Genomic DNA, 21,997 nt, shown 5'->3' on the forward strand with positions numbered 1-21,997 from the left:
ACTGCAATGCCCTATACGAATGCCTTATATGCCAGGGCACAGACTGGCATTCTAAAAAAAACATTCGGAGACTGCAAAATGCAGCAGTCTGGCTCCTTAAAAACATAAGGAAGTCTTATCCAGTCTCGAAGGCAAGAGAAAAATTACACTGGCTCCCTATAAACAAGGGAGTAGTTTTTAAAGCACTTTGCGTTGCTCCCAACGTCCTTTGTCAGTCTGGCTTAGCCCCTCTTCAAGGAAAAAGATCTCTTGGTACATCCCACACAAAAGTCTTCATTCAGCCACAACCAAAAAGCTGATTGTAACTAAAATCTTTAAAGCTTCCTGGGTTGGCAGAAGCTTCTCTCATTTTACCTGTTGTCTTTGGAAACAAATGCCATGGCTTCTAAGAAAGCAACCCAACCTACCAATCTTTAGGAAACTTCTAAAAACTTAGCTGTTTACCCATCCTGTGTAGTTTTCTACTGAGGCAGTGTCAACCCTTCAGAGAGATGACAGCGCCAAGACATCAAAGGGCATTTGTTGTGCTTTACAGATGAAAAAAATCAAATCAAACTTCTGCCAAACTGGTGGGCAGGTCTGCACTACTGATTAATATTTACAGCTCCAAACGTAGATTCATCAGATTTCATTCATGAAATCTCTGCAATTATGGGGCAGACTGACGCCAGACTAGTGCTCCTGGGAGGCAATTTGAACATGGCCTATAGCCCAGTATGGGATTCCACAGCTACCAGTACAATTTGCAAACCTTGTGCCCTACACTTGCTTTAAGATATTGTAGACACCTTAAGCCTGGTCGATGTTTGGACAACGTACAATGCTACTGTACCAGACTATACATTCCATTGGTCATCCCATGGGGTCTGGACTCTTATAGATAACTGGTTTATGTATTGTGGCGCAACACTATGAATGGCAGATGTCACACACCTCCCTGGCACTCTATCAGACCATGCTCCGGTTAAACTAATCTTGAAAATCCAGTATATATCAGAGGCTTGATGAGACAGTTATGATTTCCAGATAATACCATGCATGATAGGTGTTTACATCAGTTATGTGACTCCATAACGGAATATTTCACGCTTAACACTGGGGTGGTCCCTACACAAAGGCCACTGTCTGGGAGGCCTTTAAACCATATATTAGTGGTGTCTGTATAGCTAAACATACGGGAATCCTTAAGACATCCACAATGTGTTAGGTTGCATTGAATGAAAACTACTGGATATCGACCATGACTCTGTGAGGGTGGGGCGTGACATTCATCTTCATTGTCTGTCAGTCCTAATGGACAAATTTAGAAATGTTTCCTAATGCGAGGTGGCTTACCTTGGGAGATATGCAGAGGCACATCTCTACGCCAAGGGTGAGAGACTGGGCCGCACTTTTGTATGGCTCTTGCACCCTAACCCACGCAGCATATATGTGACTTAGCTCCAGAGTGCTGAGGTGGCGACTGTGGCCGACAACGGTAGCATAACCCTTGAATTCACACAATATTATCAATGGCTATACACTACAAGAGCAAGGGAGGGCACTACTTCAATCTCAGAATACCTGGCAGAGAATGCCATGGAAAGGTTAACCAGCAGTTTTTGGCTGCACCCATCATGTGTGATAAAATCATTCAAGCAACAGACACATTGGATGGATCCTGAGGACCTGGGCTTGATGGCCTTACAGGCAGCTTTTATAAGGCTTACAAACATGTCCTCGCCCCATATCTCCTAGAGCTTTACACAGATTTCGAGAACAGATTCTTCCCGCACATAATTCGGGAGGCAGTAATAACACTTATACTCAAGCCTGGTAAAGCACAACACCTATGCACATCCTATAGCCCACTCTTGCTTCTTAATTATGACAATAAGATCTTGGCCAAAGTGAGTGCCACACGGTTTTTGCGCTTAATGAAGCATCATATCTCCAATACAGTCTGGTTTTGTTCCACAACCATGAACCTCTGTACCATTTTTGCCATATTGAATTACATCTCCCTGGACCTCTCCGGAGCAGTTGCACTTCTCCTTGCCAAAAAGACATTTGACTCGTTAGAATGGCCGTTCCTGAAAGCAACACTAAACAAACTGGGACTACCATGTGGGTTTTAGAACTCATCATACTGCTCTATACCAATCCAGTAGCCAGACTGAGGGTGAATGGTTCTGCCATGGACCAGTTCCTAGTGACTAGAGGCATGCGCCAGGGCTGCCCTTGTCATTCCTGCTCTTCATAATTGCATTAGACCCCCTATTCCGACACCTCCAGGAATGACACTTACATTGAGGCCTGAGGATTCTGCACGGATGCCTTCTGGTATCAATGTACGCTGACGATATTTTGCTGTTTGTCAGAGATCACAACACTAACCTAGCTCCAATTATCTGTGAAATTATTCGGTTTGGGTGTACCCTGTGCACTGGAATACCGCCTGACTTGGTGCAAACAACTCCACCTGGGTATTATACTTCATAGACAAAAAGAGATGGTAGTTTGGCTGAATTATGGACCAGCAGTGGACAAACAACCACGCAAATGAACGCTGGTTCAAATTACCATTGTCCATGGCTGGGTGCATTGCCATTATCAAAATGGTAGTCCGCCCCAGATTTTTAGACCTGTTTTTGAACATACCAATCTCACTCACTAACAGTTTTTTCAAAACTGTGATGAGCCTTTTGCTTCGCCTGTTCTGGGTGGGCCATCGACCCAGAATACGATGAGATGTTTTAACACTCCCATATGAGCACAGGAATGCGGAATGCCAGACCTGCAACTATATTACCTCACTGCACAATGTCATTTCACATACTACTGGTATCATGCAGATGCTCAATTACCATATCTCAAACCAGAAAATGATCATGCGGGGCACACCCCACTTGGCCCTATACAACCATAGGACCGCCCGCAGGACCCCACAGATATTCAAACCCTCTCTCCTCCCAGCTGGGCGTGGGGGAAACTTCGTAGGTGCCTGGATGGAAGGTTACTGTACTCCCTAGCTGTAGCAATGGCTCATAACCCTTGGCTGCCTCTTACTCAGGATCGACTAGTGCACTTTGTAGACACTTCACCTGCATACAATTCCCAGATGGACACATTATTACATGCAATGACATCACATGCACTGGGGTCTCCTTATTTATGGATCACTTTCTTCTCCCACACCTGCAAAACACACTCCACGAGTGCCTCGTTTCTAGTAGAGCCAGAGAACTTTACTCCATTGACATTGTTTATCACTGCCAACGAGAGGTCACAATTAGTCTCAAGACTACCAGTCTTGCTTGGCCCTCAAGCCAGTGGGCAATGTGAAGGCGAGGGCCATGCGGGAGAGAGACATACAACACCCCATACCAAACAAAACATGGCGTTATTGTTGTACGCAAACGACACTAATCTCCCCTAATCACGGCATAAATTGTTACATTATAACTTCCTACACAGAGCTAACACCATATCTCAAGGCTTAGCTAAAATAGATCCCACATGATCCCACAAATGCCCTAAGTGTGGAGCTGACCACACAGACTTTATACATCTGGTATGGACCTGCCCTGTAATTCAAGATTACTGGCTTCAGATCCTTGCTCGAATTTCTGTGGTTATAGGGGTTACTATGGACCCTGGCCCCCTGCTGATCCTGATAGGATTTGTCAAACCCCTCCTGTCCTGCCTCCGACGCTTTGCTGCTATTGCTCTGTTGTTGACTAAGTGTCGGATAGCCCTTTTCTGGGGTAATGGCTGCTTCCCCACCACAGAAGACTGTCTGAAAGACATGATATATTGTGACACCCCCGGTGAAGTGTACGCTGCTCTCCAAACCCCCACGTCCAGGCCCAAAGACATCTGGCAGCCGGTTATGTGATCACCTGCTAACACTAGACATGGAGGCCCCGGATGTTGTTTAGTGCAACCTACCACTACAACTCTTGCCCTATCTCATCCCCTCCATGTCAGGCTATCTTATATGGGATATGAGTGGCTTTGTTGCCCACAGGCTTCTCTCCACCCTCCTATCTGCCTCCCCTTTTTATTGTACTACCAATATGCCAACTATGATATCTAGAGTAGCATTGGCTCCCTCTTGTATATCTCATTTGTACTTTGTGTAGTCTTGATTGAGAAGTACAACACCACGGTCATATTGACTTTCTTGATATGTTAAATGACAAAAAATAAAGTTTTCAGAAAAGAAAAAAAAAGCTATCTGGTACTTTGGCTAGTGGATGCACATTTAGACATCCTAACACTTTTTTTCCTTGAGTTACAGTACGATCAGTACACTAATGGATACATTAATAATGATCATGTTCCCAACATTACAAATACACCTCAATATATTTGCAAATGTGGCAAAATGATTATAAAATGTTCAGTGATTGAATTCAATATGTTGCATACTAAACATTGACATTCAAGATTAAGGTTGTATTAAGTCATACACAATGGAGTAGGAAGCGCCAAAAGAAGGTGTAAGTACCTTGAATTGGTTGATGAAAGGGGCGATATTAAAACCCAACGTGGGCTCTGTGCCCTGGACAGCACTCTCCTGCATTAACGTCTGTGACTCCACAAGCATCCCAAGCATCACAACATGTTGCGGAAAGATTTTTCCTCCAGACTGAAGCAAACATCTACAGGGTAGAAAGTTTAACAGAGCTTCAGCTTAAACTTCAGTTTAAACAAGGTTAGCTATACCATGATATCTCATGGTACAAAGTACATATTTTTAACTCAGCACATGGGCACATAAACTTGCTTGCATTCTGTCAAACATACAATATTCTACGATAATTCAACCTGTTTCTGGAGCAGTGCACTGTTTTTCGTTGATAAATCAATGCACAAACGCATAACTGATCGTTTTGGTATTTAATCCAGGACAACAGCCCATGCAATTCATTCTAATGCGCCACAAACGCAGCTGACACACGTAGATTAACATCACACATTAAAAAAAAAATTACCTAGTGAATTAATTGCTATTTTTTATAATCTTTGTATTCCTCTAAAAGGTGTGCATTTTTTCATATTGATTGCTTGTCCTTTTGCATTTGTGTAATGGGGTGGTCTTCAAAAATGTCCCTTTATTGCGTAACAATTCTGGTTTGTCTTTCAATAATGCCTTTCTCTTACTGCCTGGATACCTTACCCCGTATCTTCTTCGCTACGTCCCTCTCAGTTTCACATCACTACGACTGAGAATGTTTGGTCGAGGCTTAGTCAGGATGGTACTAGTTCTCTTTAAGACAAGGTTTACATCCATTATATTTACCTAGTAACCATGCTCATCCACTCACTCATCACACTGCACTTTCAGTACCTGGAAATTGCAGCTTTTTCCAGCACTTCCGGTTGGATGAGCCCCGAGGTTTCAATGACATCCAAAATGATTAAACTCCACAGCTTGTCCGACTTTGGTCTTTGTAATACAACACCGTCTTCCTCCAACTGGCTGAGCCAAAATTCCAGCGTGTCTTTCGGTAAGTGATTTATTTCTGAAATGATATCAAGCGCAATGCGGTGCTCTTCTTTTTCGACAGAGCTATATGCTTTCACTGGACCAAGTTTGCTGGCAATCACTGGCAGAATGGAAAATCCATCTGATACATCGAGAACATACAATGGATCGCAAGTACTCAGAAGTTGGTTCTTTGGCGTTCCATCTGTTTGACATTCACATCCAGGCAATAAGGAAGACACTAATTTGCCAATGGCAGTCTTAAATCCTTCATGGTATGGCAGGTTGTTCAGTAAAGCTATCTCTGAACTCTCCAGACTGCATTTCCTCTCCGTTGTGTGAAGACAAGCGAGGGCACAGCAAAGTTCAGCCTCGTTGCCTAAAGTTATACTGTTGTCCATTTCTCCTGAATCCATCTGGTCACCAAGATCTCGTTCGGACTTCACAATGGTAGTACCTTCAATTCTTAAGTAGCAGTCTTGGCAAGAAACATCCATCAGCAACTTGTCCCCAGGTTTCACAGAATAATCTTTAGAGCATAAAATAACAAAAAACGAAATTACTCACACAGTTTGCTCTTTGTTTCTTTTATTATTTTCTATCTTTTTAGGCAGGTTACTACTGATTAGCTACGTCATAAACACATTCCGGAAACCATCATTCCGCAGACACCACTTTATCCAACGTCACAACATCCCTTAAAAAAGAGAAATGAATATGCAATATTCATCTATGCTTTAGCCACTGCATTACTATGAAGAGCTTCGTATTGGTTTGTATTTGCTTTGTCTAGTCATCTTGAAAAGAACACAAATATTTATCTTTATGAACTCTAGTACTACAAGTCCACAGGCTTCTGATTATTACCAACTAATGGGGCCACCTGTGCAACTTGGAAACCAGTGACTAAAGGACTTGAAGCATGACTCTCTTTCCCACATGGCCGTTGTCCTGCCCACAATGCATCCCTGTGAGTATGACCCCAAACTGCCACTTGGAAATGTCGGCCGGTTATTTGGAACCAGCCCTCGGCCAGAGAATAATTACTCGTAAAAGAGCAGGAACACACTGGCTTGGGAGAATTAAAGTATTGCTGGTAACTTCCATGCTCTTGTGTAAGACTAAGGGCTTTAGAGTTTGGCGGATCGGGTTATGCCATCACAAATGTGACGGATATCCTGTCTGCCATGTTACGATTCCATTATGTCCTATAAACATAATACTGCGGACTGAATATCCATCATGTCTGTGACGGAGTAACCCATCCACAAAACTATAAATCAGGCCCTTAATTTTTAACTGCAGTGTCCCCTTCCATTCCAGATCAGACACAGCAGCTATCCCACTGCACTTCAAATCCACATTCAGCACTTACACCCAGACTACAGGTTACAGAATGCGTGTCGAGAAGCTCATGGTGCCGGCCTAGAAAATGCTCTCAGAAACAACAAATGCTGTCTTAGAAGCTTTTTTGCAAGTCATCTTTCATCTACAAATGGCCAGAAGTTTCAAAGTGTACTGAACTTTATGGTATGGTCAATAAATAGTCATTGAGCTCTTACTTTTATGTTGCAAAGTGGTTTCCAAGGCTTGGGTGGATGGGGGGGGTCTAGAAAAAAAAACCTAAGAACTTATCTGTTGATTTCAGTAGTGTTTTCACATTACCTTAACTATGGAGGAGCACTACTTTGCATATGTTAATTTGAGTGCACTGGTCGTATGTAGATAGTGCATTAAGTTCACAATTCCTTCCTTTTAACATCAATATTTTAATAGACGTCCTTATAAAAGTTTGGATGTGGATCTTTAACTGAAGAGTAAATGTATAAAAGTCTGACAGAGACAAGAAGCTTTGACAAAATTCTACAGTGAAACTGTTTTACTTGTATCAGGGGCAGCTCCTCCATTAGGGCAGAGGAGTGTCGCCCCCGCCAGCAGCAGCAGTGTTTATTACTGTTTCCTTATAAAGGTGAGGGGCCACAGGGGTGACGAGGAGTGAGGGGGAGAGCCCAGCACTCCCCCTCAGAGCACATGTGTGTTTGGCCAAACACATGTGCAGTAGGCTCTCTGTCTTCCTGGGTGCACCCTGGCTGGGCGCTCCCAACCAATCCTGACACTGCTCTGAGCAGTGTCAGGATTGGCCGCAGGACAGGCTGGGAACCTGTGACTGCCTGCAGTGACAGAAGAGAGGAGCGGCACAACGGAAGAGGTGTTTAATTAATTATTTTTTAAATTTAATTTTGATACCCACCAGCACCCCTTCCCAAACCACTCCCCCCGCGCTGCCCTGCCCCTTTCGCGTGGTGCGAGCCGCGACTGACTTGTATACGTTAATTGCTAATCAAGACTGGGTCCAGGCACAACATCACCAACTCATGCGGCCTTGACGGATGGAGTAAGATACCGTGGCCTGGATTAGACATTTCCGTGCTGGAGCCCTTTGCCAGGCGATTCAAGAGGAGATTTGAGAGCTGCTGAGGAGAAAGGCTTCTTATTGCGGATGGTGAGAAGTGAAGGCCTTGGCATTGTCCAACGCCCTGGAGCTTATCACTAGCTTCTGGTGGTGAGTGGTGTGTGGGTCTTGACTGTGGGGTTGCTGCCTGACTCTGCTCATTTTCAGTGGCAGTGGCAAATGCTGCGCATGTCCCCCTGTGACGGGGTTGGGTTGGCAAATAAACAAATAAAAAGAAAAGCTGAACCAAGACTTGCTGCTGGAGAACCTTGTCCATGCATGTGCACATACATGGGATGATGGCTCACCCTGGCCATCATTGGGAGCTTAGAGCCCTGTGAAAGTACACTTTTGAGCATGACATCCTTGTCAAACTCTGGACGAAGCATAGATTTCTGACACCAGTAGTTACATTTGTGCTGCGGTTGATCCGAGGACACGGCCTGGCACATTGCACTCCTTTCTGATATTGATTTAGCTGACACACTTGGCGATACCACCTCTCCTGGCACTTTGCGCAAAGCAAAGGAAGACAATCGAAGCTCTCTTTTGAATCACGGAAATCATCCAGATCCAAGGAGGAAGCGTCTGGGCAGGGACCAATGGATTCTGACACTGGTGAAGTGACACAAAAGATGCAAATGTTAAAACTATCCTACTGGGTTGGACCTGTCAGCTCTTGGCCTGGCTTCCCCTGTCTTTTTGGCTTTTGAACCCCTGATTTTGATCCTGCGCTGAATTTCGTTTTTGCTGGCTTTATGACCCTGGACAGTTTACCACTGTTGACCAGTGCTAAAGTGCAAGGGCTCTCTGTCTAAATTGTATTGGTAATTGGGTTATCCATGATTGCCTTATCTGATTTACTAGTAAGTCCCTAGTATAGGACACCAGGTACGCCCTTGGCCTGTAAATCAAATGGTACTAGTGGGCCTGAAGCACTGATTGTGCCACCCACGAGTTCCTCTGTAAACATGTCTCCGACCTGCCAATGCAGTGACTGTGGGAGCAGGTTTTACTACCAGCTCGGCCCAAACCTTCCCTTTTATTACATGTAAGTAAGAAAGTTAGGTCCAAGGCAGCCCTATGGGCAGGGTGCAGCGTATTTAAAAGGTAGGACATGTACTGGTGTGTTTTACATGTCCTGATAGTTAGATACTGCTAAATTCAGTTGTCACTATTGTAAGGCCCATCCCTTCCACAGGGTAACAAGTGGCTATCCTTGAAATACCTTTTAAGTGTAATTTCCCATTGGGAGCAGGAGGAGATATGGAGTTTAAGGGTCTCTGAACTCATAATTAAAAAAAACATCAAGTTTGGAAATGCCACTTTTAGAAGGTGGGCATTTTCTTGCTTAACTATTCTGTGCCTCTGCCTGGCTGTAGAATACACATCTGGGTCAGAATGACAGTTGGGCTGTTTGTGAGTCCACTCTAGACAGTGACATAAAGGGAGCGGAGGTGTGCCATGCATATCCTGATTCAAATTCCTGGGCTAGAGTGGTGGGAGGATGTGACACTTGCACCTGAATAGGGCTGTGCCTGTCCAGCCTCCAACCCCCTGGAGTACTTCTGGGGCCAGGGCAGGAAAGACAGGGTCGTGTGCACTAGAAAGACTTTCCTTTCAAGTTTGCCTACTTCAAAGACAGAAAGGAGTAAGTATTGGACCTCTGCGACCACAACTTTAGAATCCTTCAGGAATGAGGACATTCTGCCAGGAAGAAGAGCTAGATGCTGTAGGAGGGACCTCCACTCTGCCCCTGGTGCTTTGTTGTTCTGGACTGCTGCTTGCTGCTTCTGTCCTGGGAGTGAAAGGACTGGACTTGGCTTTCTACATCCTGCTTGCAAAGGTTCTCCAGGGGCTTGAACTGAGCTTGCCTCCTGTTAGAAGTCTCAGGGTAATCAATGACTTTGCCTGCCAGAATCTGGTTTCTCTTGATGAGTCCTGACTTGCCAAGAGGTGCCAAATCCAGTTCTTGGGCCCTTGGGAGTAAGTTCTGGTGTAACCAAGAAGAAAGCAAGTACTTCAGAACTGGCACAGCTGTCCCACTCTGCCCTGATGCCTGCAACGGAGACGTGGTCCCCGCAGAGTGCAAAGACCACGACCAACGCCGCTACAGCACCTCCCAAGTCCTGTTACAGCATGAGTCCTGAGTGCTGTGACACCCAACACCGCCGCAGCACCTGTGGCCCCGTGGTGGGTTTGCGACAATGCAAAGTCGACACCTCATGCCTTGACCTGCTGCATTAATCAAGCCAGCTGGATCGCAAGGAACCGACGCCGAGCCACTGAATCACCTCCCCTGCACCTCACCTCCATTGCCTCACGATAAGGAACCAACGCCTCAACTCCCCGGTTGCAGTAAGGAACCAACGCTGCATCGGCTCCAGCCGACACCTCACCTCCCCTACTCCGTGCAGCATCTTTGTTTCCTCTGTTTCAAAAGGTACCGTACCAGGGGTCCGTGCGATGCTCTGACCAGTCTGCACTCCCTCGTGAGTGGCATCAGACTGTTGGGAACAACTCTATCAAAGACACTGTTACAGCACTAGTGGGAGCTACTGTGTTTCTAAGAGCTTTACTGAGATTTAATCTTTAAAAATTCATAGCTTTGATTGTGTATATTGGAATTTTGTCATGTTGGTCTTGTTTTACTCAGATAAATATTGGCTATTTGTCTTTACTGGTGTAGATTACTTTTCTGGTGTTTTCACTGTGTTACTGTGCATGTGTGTGTGTGTGTCTGTGTCTGGGTGTGTTTACAAATACTTTAAACATTGCCTCTGAGTTAAGCCTGAATGCTCGTGCCAAGCTACCAAAGGGGTGAGCAGGGGTTATCTTAGCTCTGTGGCTCCTTACCCTGACTAGAGTGAGGGTCCTACTTGGACAGGGAACAAACCACTGCCAACTAAAGACCCCATTTTTAACATAGGGAATGAAAAATAATTTGTGGACTACTGATGGAAAAACAGAGACATTTTCCACATGCATCAACACCATGAAAGACAGATTAGCCATGTTTGCTGGATGAATGGACGTGTCCACGGAAGCTGCAACAATTGGAGAAAATGCTACATGGGGTCAGGGCTCAAAATGAGGAACTTGAGGCTCAAAGTGCAATATCATCAGTATTCTTGGGCTACCTGAGACTGCCAATACTGGAAGACTGAAGCAAATTACTGAAACACTCTTTATAACTTTTTTGGCAACCAAGCACTTGCCCCTCTATTTGTAGCAGAAAGAGCTTATAGCTCTGTGGCAGCAAATGCATCATTGGAAGCACCCCCCAGGCCAGTGATTGCAAGAATTCTTAATTACAGGAATAGGGTATTCGATCTGGCAAGACAACAAGAAGATAAAGAACATAAAGGCTCCAAAACTGTACCCTGATTTTATGCTGGCAGTGCAAGAGGCGCAGAAGGTATTTCCACCAATTAAAAATCAGTTTCAACAGGCTAGTGTGGAATACACAGTGCCGTACCCAGCAACATTACAAATGAAATACAACAGCAGACTGCCCTTCACAGACCTCAATGCACCAAACAATCTCTCAATACAAAACTTTGCAGCTCCTGTCTCGGGCTGACAGCGCTTTGGGAGACACAGCAATGAGGATAATGACTGAAACTGCTATACAGATGAGACTTTATTGCTTACTCTTTATGTACTGAGGCAAATACCGATATTCTCCCCTAGCCCCCAATGCGGTCTTCTGAAGCAACCTCTGCTAGGAGCTTGACGCATGGTTTAAAAACTAGCAACTAAATGTTTTCTTGATGCTGTTGTATTCACACAATCTCCAAAATGGTGCTCTGTTGCGGACAGTTATATATGAGAGACTTCCTAAATATTTACTATGGCTCAATCACAGAGCTAGGTGACCTCTGTGTCACCAGCTGCAACTTTGGAGACTGCTAGCATACCGCATTTCGAGAAGTTCTAGAAGGCCTGCTGACTGTATTACTTTTAGGGAATGTTTTGTGGGGTCTGTTTTTATGTGGAAATAGGATTCAGTGACTTTGGGGGTTTTCAATGATTGGAAAGGGATGTGTAAAACACTTGCTCAAGTCTAGATTTTTTTGTTTGAGCTGCTATCAACCTTGCAAAATGACCTATCACATTAGTATGCTTCAAGCAGGACACAAAGAGTGAAACTGTACTGTTGTGCGTGTGCTTCGAACTGAAAATAGAGTGCCCAACTGTACTGTTGTCTGGATTCCTAATGCTCATTTTTGTTGTCAAAGGCAAGCATGGATCATGCGTGTGCGCCATGACATAGGCCTGTCCCATGGATTGCGGTCTTGTTGGTCCAGAAGGGCACCCAAAGTGCTACGCTTATGGCGAAAGGCTACTGCTTTCACCAGGAGTTAAGCACCATGAGCACAGTCGTGGCAGCATATCATGTAGTGATCAATAGGTCCTTTTTAACCTGTGTCACTGAAGTGAAGCTTACAGGCTCAGTCACCTTTGTAAAGTTCAGCTGCTGTGCGCTTTACTCGCCCCTTGGCTTACATCCATTAGATGTAAAGTGCTGCACAGTCCAGGACTGGTGACTCTGCACTGGTTGTGTGTGCACCTGGAAAGGGTACAGTACAGGGAAAAAGCAGTGCTGTGCAGTGCTTGTACAATAAGTGCATGTACTGGGTGTATGTATATCTGCAAGAAGTAAAATATATCAAAGGTGTAGTTTTGTGCATCACACACATGGCAAATGTGTGTGCTGGTAGTGTGTGTGCCTCCAAGTGACAATACATTAAAGCTACATTAGTGAGCAATGCACAAAGCGTGACTGTGGGTGCTGAATGTATGTGTGCCTGTGGTTAGGCAATACATGGAGCCAACAGTGCTGGACAGTGTGTTTACTGGGTACATACAGTATGTGCAAGTGTGCGTATAATAGTACATTACATTGATGCCTTAGGGTTCCATTTTGGGAATCCCAGATGACAGGAACCTCTGAACATTGGACAGTGAAGCTAAGAGGTTTATTTCTTTTAAAAGTTGCATACGAGGAAGCTGCTGGACAGAGCACCAACCATCTCTCTTTTCCACTCCTCGAGTCCCCTTCAATCTGGACCACACTCCCTTAAAGAATGTTCATCAATATTTCTTTCACAAGACAACGCAACACATCTCCCTCTTCCAAAAGAAATATGGGATTACCATAACATAAAATACAACATTCTAAACATACATATACAATAATGTCAAAAGGAAAAGCTAAGGTTTCTAAGTAACAATCCATAAGGGAAACACGAACATAATACAATATAATAACAACATGACTGTATAAACAATCCAAATAAAAAGGCGTGGATTACTGATCCATGAGGAAATCATTGAACCATTTGGGATTACGGCTAATCCTTCCTTGATTCGAACCCTCAACTCCAACGGCACATCCTTCACCAGAATCTATCTTCATCTAACACACAATCTACCACCTTCACCACTTTCTTGCCATTTCAGACATTTCCATCACTCAACAAAACAGTATAACAAATTAACTTTTTTGATTTGAAAAGGATTGGAAAACCTAGATAGCCCCTTACTTTCTCTCCATCTCTTCCTTACTCACATCCAATCACCCACTGCAAATCTTTCCATGACCTTAACATGTGACCCCCCCCCCCAAGACTCTCCATTTCCTCCTTTCAAATCCTTTAACAACATTGTCCTAGCCCTTTTCCCTCTCATGACCTCCAAAGGCACCTTACCAGTGACATTATTGGGGGTGGTGCGATACGCCCACCCCAATATCCTCAAAGCTTCTCTCCACTGCCCACCATAATACAAAGCTACCCTTATGCTTTTTATTTTTTTTAAGAGTTCTGATCCAGCTCTCGACAAGGCATTGCTCTTCGGATAATAAACCGACAATCTTAATTGGTCCACTCAGTTTAACCTTAAAAACTCTTTTATGGCCTGAGACACAAACTGTACTTCATTGTACGTCACTATGGTCTCTAGTATACCCTCTCTTTGCCATAAGTCCCCCCAAAACGTCATCATATCTCGAGTGGTCACCTCATCTGCAAACCTAACCTCATGCCACCTTGGGTGAGAACCATACAGATTATAGTGCCCGGAAACGTCTAGACCAATTTTCTTTCACAAAGGGTCTATTTTTTCAACTGCTACGAGTGGATATTGCACCGTTCTCTGCGATTTGGCGATCCATGCACAGAACACTTGTTGAAAATGTCCCTTTCTGCAGGGTTATCCCCCAAACCTTTTGCCTTTGTCCTTCTATTTTACTGACCCTCTTTTTGTTGGCTTTAGGACTCTGGGCACTTTACCACTGCTAATCAGTGCGAAAGTGCATGTGCTCTCTCCCCTATAACTTGGTATATTTGGTTTACACCCGTTTGACTTAATTAATTTACCTATAAGTGCCTTGTAAAGTGGTATACCATTTACCCAGGGCCTGTAAATTAAATGCTACTAGTGGGCCTGCAGTGCAGATTGGGTCACCCAGAGAAGTAGCCTTTCAAACATCTCTCAGGCCTCCCACTGCAGGGCCAGCAAGCACACTTTACAGCCACGTTGACTTGGCAAGTCAAGCTACTTGGCAAGGCCTAAAAACTCCCTTTCTGCTACACCTAAGTCACCCCTAAGATAGGCTCTTGCTAGCCCTAGGGGCAGGGTGCTGGGTATGTAAAGGTAGGACATTTATGTTCTACATGCCCTAGTGGTGACAAACAGCATATTTTGGTTCTCGCTACTGTGAGTGCTGCTCCTCTCATAGGATTGCATTCTATGAGAAATAGCATGGGCATATTTAGTATGTTTGGAATGGTAGTGAGAAATCCTGCTTACTGGTGTAGGTGGATTTTTTATTACCATGAAAGAAATGCCACTTTTAGAAAGTGGGCATTTCTCTGTGCTTATAACTCAAGTGCTTTCGCAGCCTGACTCCAATCCACGTCTGGGACAGTGACAGCTTTATTTGTTTCATACTTTCTGGACAGCCATCACACAGGAGGGGCTGTGTGTGACAGTAGAGGCATCTGCATACTGATAGTCTTTCTGGGCTGGGGAGAGGGAGGGTTGTTCACACCTTACATGTGGACAGGCGGTGTCCTACCCTTACACACTGGACTGATTACCCCCTACTGATGTCTGGAAACAGGGCTGGGTTAAAAGGGTGATGTGCTTGACTTCAAAGGACTCCTTTGAAGTACCCTCCCCACCAAACAAAGGCATTTTTTAGTATAAATAGATGTGTCTTACACCCCGATTTTTAGAGCACTTTGGGAACTGGGACCAGATCTCTGCCAGAGGCACTGCTGAGCTGCACAAGAACTCATCTGGAGTGCTCTTCTGTTTGTTGCCCTGCTGCATGGTGTCTGCTGGGAGGCCTAAAGGACTGATCTGGATTGCTTTCTGTATGTGGTCCAAGGACTGCTAAGAGGAATCACCACTTCTATCCCTGGCTAGTGTGTGCTAGCCAGCCCCCCCCCCCCCCCCCCCCCAAAGTGCCCCTAAGATGCCCAGTGCAGGGAGACCGCCGTTTCCCTGCTTTCTGGTCTCAACTACATCCAGTGCGCAGGTGACAGCTGCATTATCTTTAATGCTTGGACAGTGCTTTACTTGGCCTGCCCAACCTGAGGCGTGGGGTCCTGCTTTTGGGTTCCTTAATGAAGAGCATGGTGAGCGCTGCATTTTATTCCTCTAGTTGAACAATCGCCCTTCTTCACTTCTCTGTGGTCTATCCTACACTCCTGAAACAGAATTTGGGAAGCGCTACCTACTGCTCTTACGCTCCCGTGCCTAGAATTACCTCGCCGCACACTCCTCTGAAGGACAGTGGGCAGCAGTCGAGATTACGTGGTGTAAGGCGTGGACCCTCACCCCCCCAACCCTCCTCCTTTTCGCCAAGGACCAGCACCGCTCTAAGAGCGCAGCTGGAGGAGGACAGAAGGCCTTGGCAGCTGGAGGATTGTAGACGGGCTCGCCAGGAGGTGGGGCCATAGTTCCTCTGGTAGAGGCGCACACAGGTGCCTCGCCTGCTGCCTCTGCATCCACCTCTGCATTCCTGGACCGCAAGAGGTCTTAGAACAGCCACAGCCATCCCTCCCGACACGCATTGTTGTCTCCAACTCTGAGTGAGCGAAGACAGAGGTCTCCAGGCCTGCTGTGACCTTGTAGCAGGCCTCCTTGGTCAGAGGAAGGCTGGAAGAAGATTTGATAGAAGCGTGTGAGACGCATCGAGGTGTCCCTCCCCCCCTGAGGGCACTGCGCTGCAGGAAAACCATATTCTGTGTGGTGGGTATGTAGGTCCACATGATCTCACCGGTCTGATTGTCCCTGTTTCACCGAGATCCCCAAAATCTACCGTAACACTGGTGGTAGGAGCGCAGAGGTGCAGGATCTTACGCACTGTGTGGTTAGTTGTGGATGTTAGGGGCTGCCTCGGAACCAGGTTCCATTGGCTACAAAATATTTATGGCAGATAGCAAAATATGATGTTCCACATGTTTTCCTCTAACTGCTGCATTTCTTGGCCTGATTTTAAGAAATATGCCATTTTGGTTCTGGCGTGGTAAGGATAATACATAGCCTTTCAGGATTGACAGTGTGCACAGCAGTGGTTTTTATGATGCTGGCAAACCTATAAGCTACTCGTTCATATACCTGCACTCATTTTGATGGTCTGACAATTTCTGGGTTGGCAAAAGCATTACTGATTTACATTCCTTTGGTCTATAATGTTTTATGCAATACAGTTTATTTTTTATATAACTTGTTGTGGAGTTTTCTCTGTGGTGTATTTATTGTGATACCAGTGTGTGCTGCGCAAATGCTTTATACACGACCTCTGGGGATAAGCCTGACTCCTCTTTGCCAAGCTACCGGGGGTGGGCACAGGTTGTCTTTGGTGTGTAACTTACTCATCCTGAATAGAGTGGCGAGTTCTGCCTGGCTGAGTTGGGAAGGAGATGGAACAATAAGTGAATCATAAAGAGTAGGGCTGGGAGCCCAGGATTAACATTTTAATGAACATATCACGATGACAGGTGTGAACTCTAGTCACTTCCTTGGCCTGTGTTATGGGGCCATCAGCTTTCGAGTCTCTCCTACTATGACAGATGGCCTTTCATGAGAAAGAGGGAGAAGAGTGTAATTCAAAAAAAGCAGCACCCTAAATGATACTTGAAAAGTCCAGACCCTAAATCACATTTGCTGTCTGGAAATGGACTGCAAGAAGGGGAAACTATCATCTGCCCAGCAGCCAGATGGGCTTTGTGTGAAGAGGAAGCTCTGCAAGACTTCTGCCTGTGATCAGGACTGGAGGCCAAGGCTTGCTAGACTCCCAGCTAGGTAAGGGGACATTACCCAGGGAAACCAAGACCACCTGCTCTGGAGCCTGGAACACCAGCGCCTACCTGCTTGCCATGACCAGTTTGCCCTGTGAGGAAGAGGAGTGTGTTAGAGGGAGCGAGATCAAGTGGGGAGACCTGTTGAGTAGACTCCAAGTGGGAGGTGTGAGGAGACAGGTACTGCACCTATCAGGTCATTGCTGTGTACAAATTCAAATCAGAGACCCCCACATGCCAGGAGCGGGCCGCTGTGAAGACAACTGTGAGCACAGTGTTGTGGGGCAGAGTAAAGCCTGTGTGGAATCTTAGCAGTGACCCCGTATTCCAGGATTAACCGCCATGGGACAGACTGATTTATAGTGAGTGCCAGCGCCTTGGTGGTAGTGTTGCAGCAAACCTGTAAGCCAGAAGGGGCTGCCATTATTAAGAGTGCAGTGAAGACTGAACTGCCGCCCGACAATTGTAAAGGGGTGTGACCCATAGGTCACAAGGAAGCATTGAGGATTGCACCCAGCCTGTTCCCGTGAAATAAGGAGGACACTGTGAGTGCATCTCCACATCACTGGGACCCAGTTCAGAAACATGAGACTCCAACCCCACGCCCCCGTTGGGGAGCACAGAACTTACCGTACAGGAGGAGGACCTCAGATCACTGCTGGAGCCGAGCGCATAAGCTCAAAGGAGAGCTGCCGCTGGCCTGATACTACCGCACTTCCCTCGTGCAGGTGACTCACCAAACAAGAATGCAGTCTTGCGATGCCGGCAGACAGGGCACTTGCTGTGACACTGCATGCTTCCTTGCTCCTGGAGCAGGTGAGAATGGTTACTGGCCTCCCAGGCCCCAGGGGACTTGCTGCTAAGAGCACTGCTGCGCCAAGACACTATTAACTAACAGTCGGAGAGGACTCTTTAGTTAAGGCCTACTAGTGAGCATTCCCTGAATGTAGCCACAAGTGAATGGGAAATTACGAAGAGCGGGTGGGACAGTGATCTATCAGTGAAACACTAGAGTCCCAACCTCAAAGAAAAAATGTGTTAATGTTTATTACTGTTGTTACATTTCTTTGAATGTGTAGTTAGAAATTAAATACTTTTTATTTTAAAAAATATATATTTGACAGGAAAATTATTTATTGACACTGCTGTGTGGTCTTTGAGTTATGAGTTGTGTTCACTAAGCTGTAGTCCACAGCACTTTTCCACAGCTACCATTGACTGAGAATCCAGTGCAGAGGGGGTAAATGGCCCAGTTACTCCAGATCCATAGTAGGCCGGGCCCTGGAAAAACAGGAGTAAAAGCCTCAACCACCCCGGTTGTGCTCTGTAACCACGGTGGCCTTCTGAATAGAGTTTCTAACACAGAGTGCCTCGGAAAGATTAATTGGCGGTCACACTGTACAGATATGGCACATATCCAAGACTAGAAACGTGACCCTTGACTGATGAACACCCAAGCTAGGGATAAGCTGGATTTATTCACACCGAACATTAGAATACTTAATAATGCCACAAAAGTCAGGCATGTCTTTGCGTATATCACCAGGCACAATATCAACACTGCCATTCTTCAGGAAACCCACCTGGTGACTACAACTGAAAAGCTGTTTACCAGAAACAGTGGGTCATTACTGGCATTTTTCTTCTTGTAACTCTCACGCCCAGGAAGAGGGGATACTGATTAGGCACACAGTGCACAACTGCCATCTCAATGTGAATACTGACACTGAAGTCAGACACAATATACAGCAGGGCCCGATTAACAACTAACATGTCACACTAGTTCATCCACATGATCCCAACACCGATGTTCCCTGATTTTTTTCATGAGCTAATTAACAGCTGTGATAAACTGAACACACACATCCTTCTCTTCGGTAGTGATTATAAAGTCAAACTACATTGCAGAAACACGCACACTTTTAGATACCCACCCCTAACGCACGTTAGGGCATCTTATCTTTCCTCGTGCGCTCTTCGCCCCACTCTCCTGTGATCCTGGAGATGATAGCCCTGGCATTAGAGGGTCACAGATGACCCTAGATATTCCCCATACATCGCTCTGCTATACTTTGTGTTCAAGAAGGGGCATTGAAGATTACTTTGTGGTAAACGAAGGCTCAAGTCTCTAGAGACTCTACTCTTTGGGAAGCCTATAAGTCATTTATAAGAGAGGTGTGTATTTCTAAACAGGACGTTCAAGAGGTAGCTCAGAGTGTTAGAGAAGTCATATGTGAACCACCATGAGTAGGCTACAGTAAGAATGGGAGACATACATAAAACATGCTCTCTGAATTCAGAGCGGAAGCAAACTATGAACTGAAATATCTATGTAAATATACAACAGCAAGAGAGTACAGTGAGGGTGAAAAGCTCAGTCACACTAACTAGGTTGCATCATAAATAAAACACGCAGACAGTAGAAGGTGCACAACTAAAAATGTTCTTTTTAGAAACATGTACTGAATACTATACACAACTCTACACCTCTGGTTCAGGTACGACACACTAGAGAATGGAGAAAAATGTATCAGAAGCCACCCTGCTTGACTCAATGCACAGGAGAGGGAACACTTAAATCATACCCTCAGTGGCAGTCCTCAGACAACTGGATTAGAAATTAGAACACAAAGCTGGATAGCCCTTCTATACAATAAACAAATTGCAAAAATTGGGAAAGTTTGCTCTGCTTTTCCAATCACCCGTGGTATGAGGGGTGTCCTCTTTTGCCCTCACTATTCTTGGGGGGGATGGGGTGAGTGCGGCAGTCATGTCTGACATAAATCATTTGAGAATCCCATCCATATAGAGACTTTTGTATTGATGGTGTTGGTTATTTGATCTCAATGTATGCTGACAATATAAGCTTATGTGAGATATCAATATCATAACGTTTCACCTTTCGTTAGCAAGAGTATACACTTTGGGCTACATTCGGGACTTCAATATATTGGAATATATCTCAGTGAATAACGATCACACCAAATATGAATAAGCTGCATCTAGAATTCAAGTTAGAGTGGTGCACTAAGCCAGTGTGCTACTTGGTCATAAAAGTACACTGGGATCCAGAGAAATGTGTGCAGGACAACTATGGGCACGTTACAGACAAAACTGAGGCAAAAACTTTGGCTTGGTAACCCCTCCTGTTATCTTTAGTAGGGAGAGTCACGAATATTAAGATTATGCTTTTATCAAAGTTCTTGTATCTCTGCAATAATATACTGGCTGTGGCCTCAGGATCCTTCTTTGCACAGCTGTGTATGACATTAACCAGATTTGTTCGGGGAGGGAAGCAACCTCAGCCATTTTGGGAAGTGCTGGCTATTTCCTGTGTGAGAGGTGGGTTTGCAGTGCAGCAACTAAAACACTATTTCTGGGTAGCACAAGCAAGGTATGCTTTTCAGTGGTACCACCTTCAGCGCACCCCTCTGGGTTTTAGCATACAAAGAGAAATGGAGCCCCCTTCCCACGAACTACATTCTTGATCAGACCCTCACCAAGACCTCAAGTGCAATTCAATAAATTAAATTGCACAATATGTGTGTGCCACAAGCTGTCTAGAGCTCCTGGGTTGTAGGAAGTATACTCACCGACAATCCCTATCCATAGTAATTCACAGTTGGAAGCTACATCAGAACCTAAGAGCAATAAGATCTGCTGTGTTTAGGTATAGCTAAGCTAGACATCTATGCTGCTGGTTAATTTTTTACCCTGAGAAGACTTTAAAAGACATGGGGTGGACCACAACCTTAGATATATATATTTTTAATACTTCAGACTTCGTCACTTGCTATGGGCAATGAAGTCTTGCTTTCCCTCCGAACTGCCTGCAACCCTGACACTACACATTATTAGCAACAAGTACAGAGGCACTATATCAAAATGGTATAGATCAGACATGGATAATAGACTAGCTCCAAATATTAAAGCCAAGCCAAATGGGAAGCAGATATGACACACGCACTGATAGACAAGGTATGGCATTACTCCTGTATCCAAAAAGAGAAGATTTCTATGAATAGAAAATATAAAATAACACACTTTGACTGTATAACACTGAAGCTGGTCTTGAGGTTATTGGTTTGGAGGTGCAACCTAACTGTCCATGAGGCCACAATATTAGTCTCTGCTCTTGGCAGACCATATATATGTTGCTTGGTTATGCCTCCATATTGCATGATATTGTCATGAGGCCTTCATGGGCCCACTCTGGTTCCCCATTTTAGTTCTACATTTTACACATTTTAGGTTACATCATTTTAGCAATATTATTTTACATGTTTTATGCTTGCACTATATTATTCTGAGAAGACGTTGTATATTTTACTTGTTTTCAGAAAGCCTTTCTCACACTGTAATCTGTATACTCGGTTTAAGGTTAGGAATGCAGAATAAAATATGCTAGTGCAGGGGTCTCCAACCTTTTCTGTTACAAGAGCTACTTACATTCAATAAAAATCATGCCAAGCTACTAATATTATTAGTGTTGTATTCACAACAATAAGTTAGTGGTCACCCTATGCAAGGCTGCCAGTGGTTATTACCTCAGGGTATCAGGCTGTGTTGCCAGTAGTAATGCAAGAAAGGTGTGAGCAACTTGGAATATTGTAGAAATTAAACAGTCTTTCTCCAAACATCATATTATGAGCTCTGAAGATACACACATTTTCATCTTGAATATGCACTTTTTAATTTGAGAATGCATATGTTAATTAATCCAAGCAATAGCCTCTAATTTAGTAGGCTGGGCTG

At 44.8% G+C, this 21,997-nt stretch overlaps 1 protein-coding gene across 2 annotated transcripts in view; it reads right to left on the reverse strand.

The window, feature by feature from the left end:
• The window catches only part of PRMT9 (protein arginine methyltransferase 9), a 249,634-nt gene that overhangs the window by 42,926 nt on the left and 184,711 nt on the right, over nt 1-21,997 (reverse strand). For both annotated transcript variants that reach the window (XM_069242627.1, XM_069242628.1), the window contains 2 exons: nt 5,336-6,002; nt 4,493-4,646 (listed from right to left, as the gene is read on the reverse strand). In XM_069242627.1, coding sequence (XP_069098728.1) covers nt 4,493-4,646; nt 5,336-6,002 — 821 coding nt within the window. The remainder of the gene's footprint in view (nt 1-4,492; nt 4,647-5,335; nt 6,003-21,997) is intronic.

The sequence above is a fragment of the Pleurodeles waltl genome, chromosome 1_2, assembly GCF_031143425.1.
Source record: "Pleurodeles waltl isolate 20211129_DDA chromosome 1_2, aPleWal1.hap1.20221129, whole genome shotgun sequence".
NCBI classification, from domain to species: Eukaryota; Metazoa; Chordata; class Amphibia; order Caudata; family Salamandridae; genus Pleurodeles; species Pleurodeles waltl.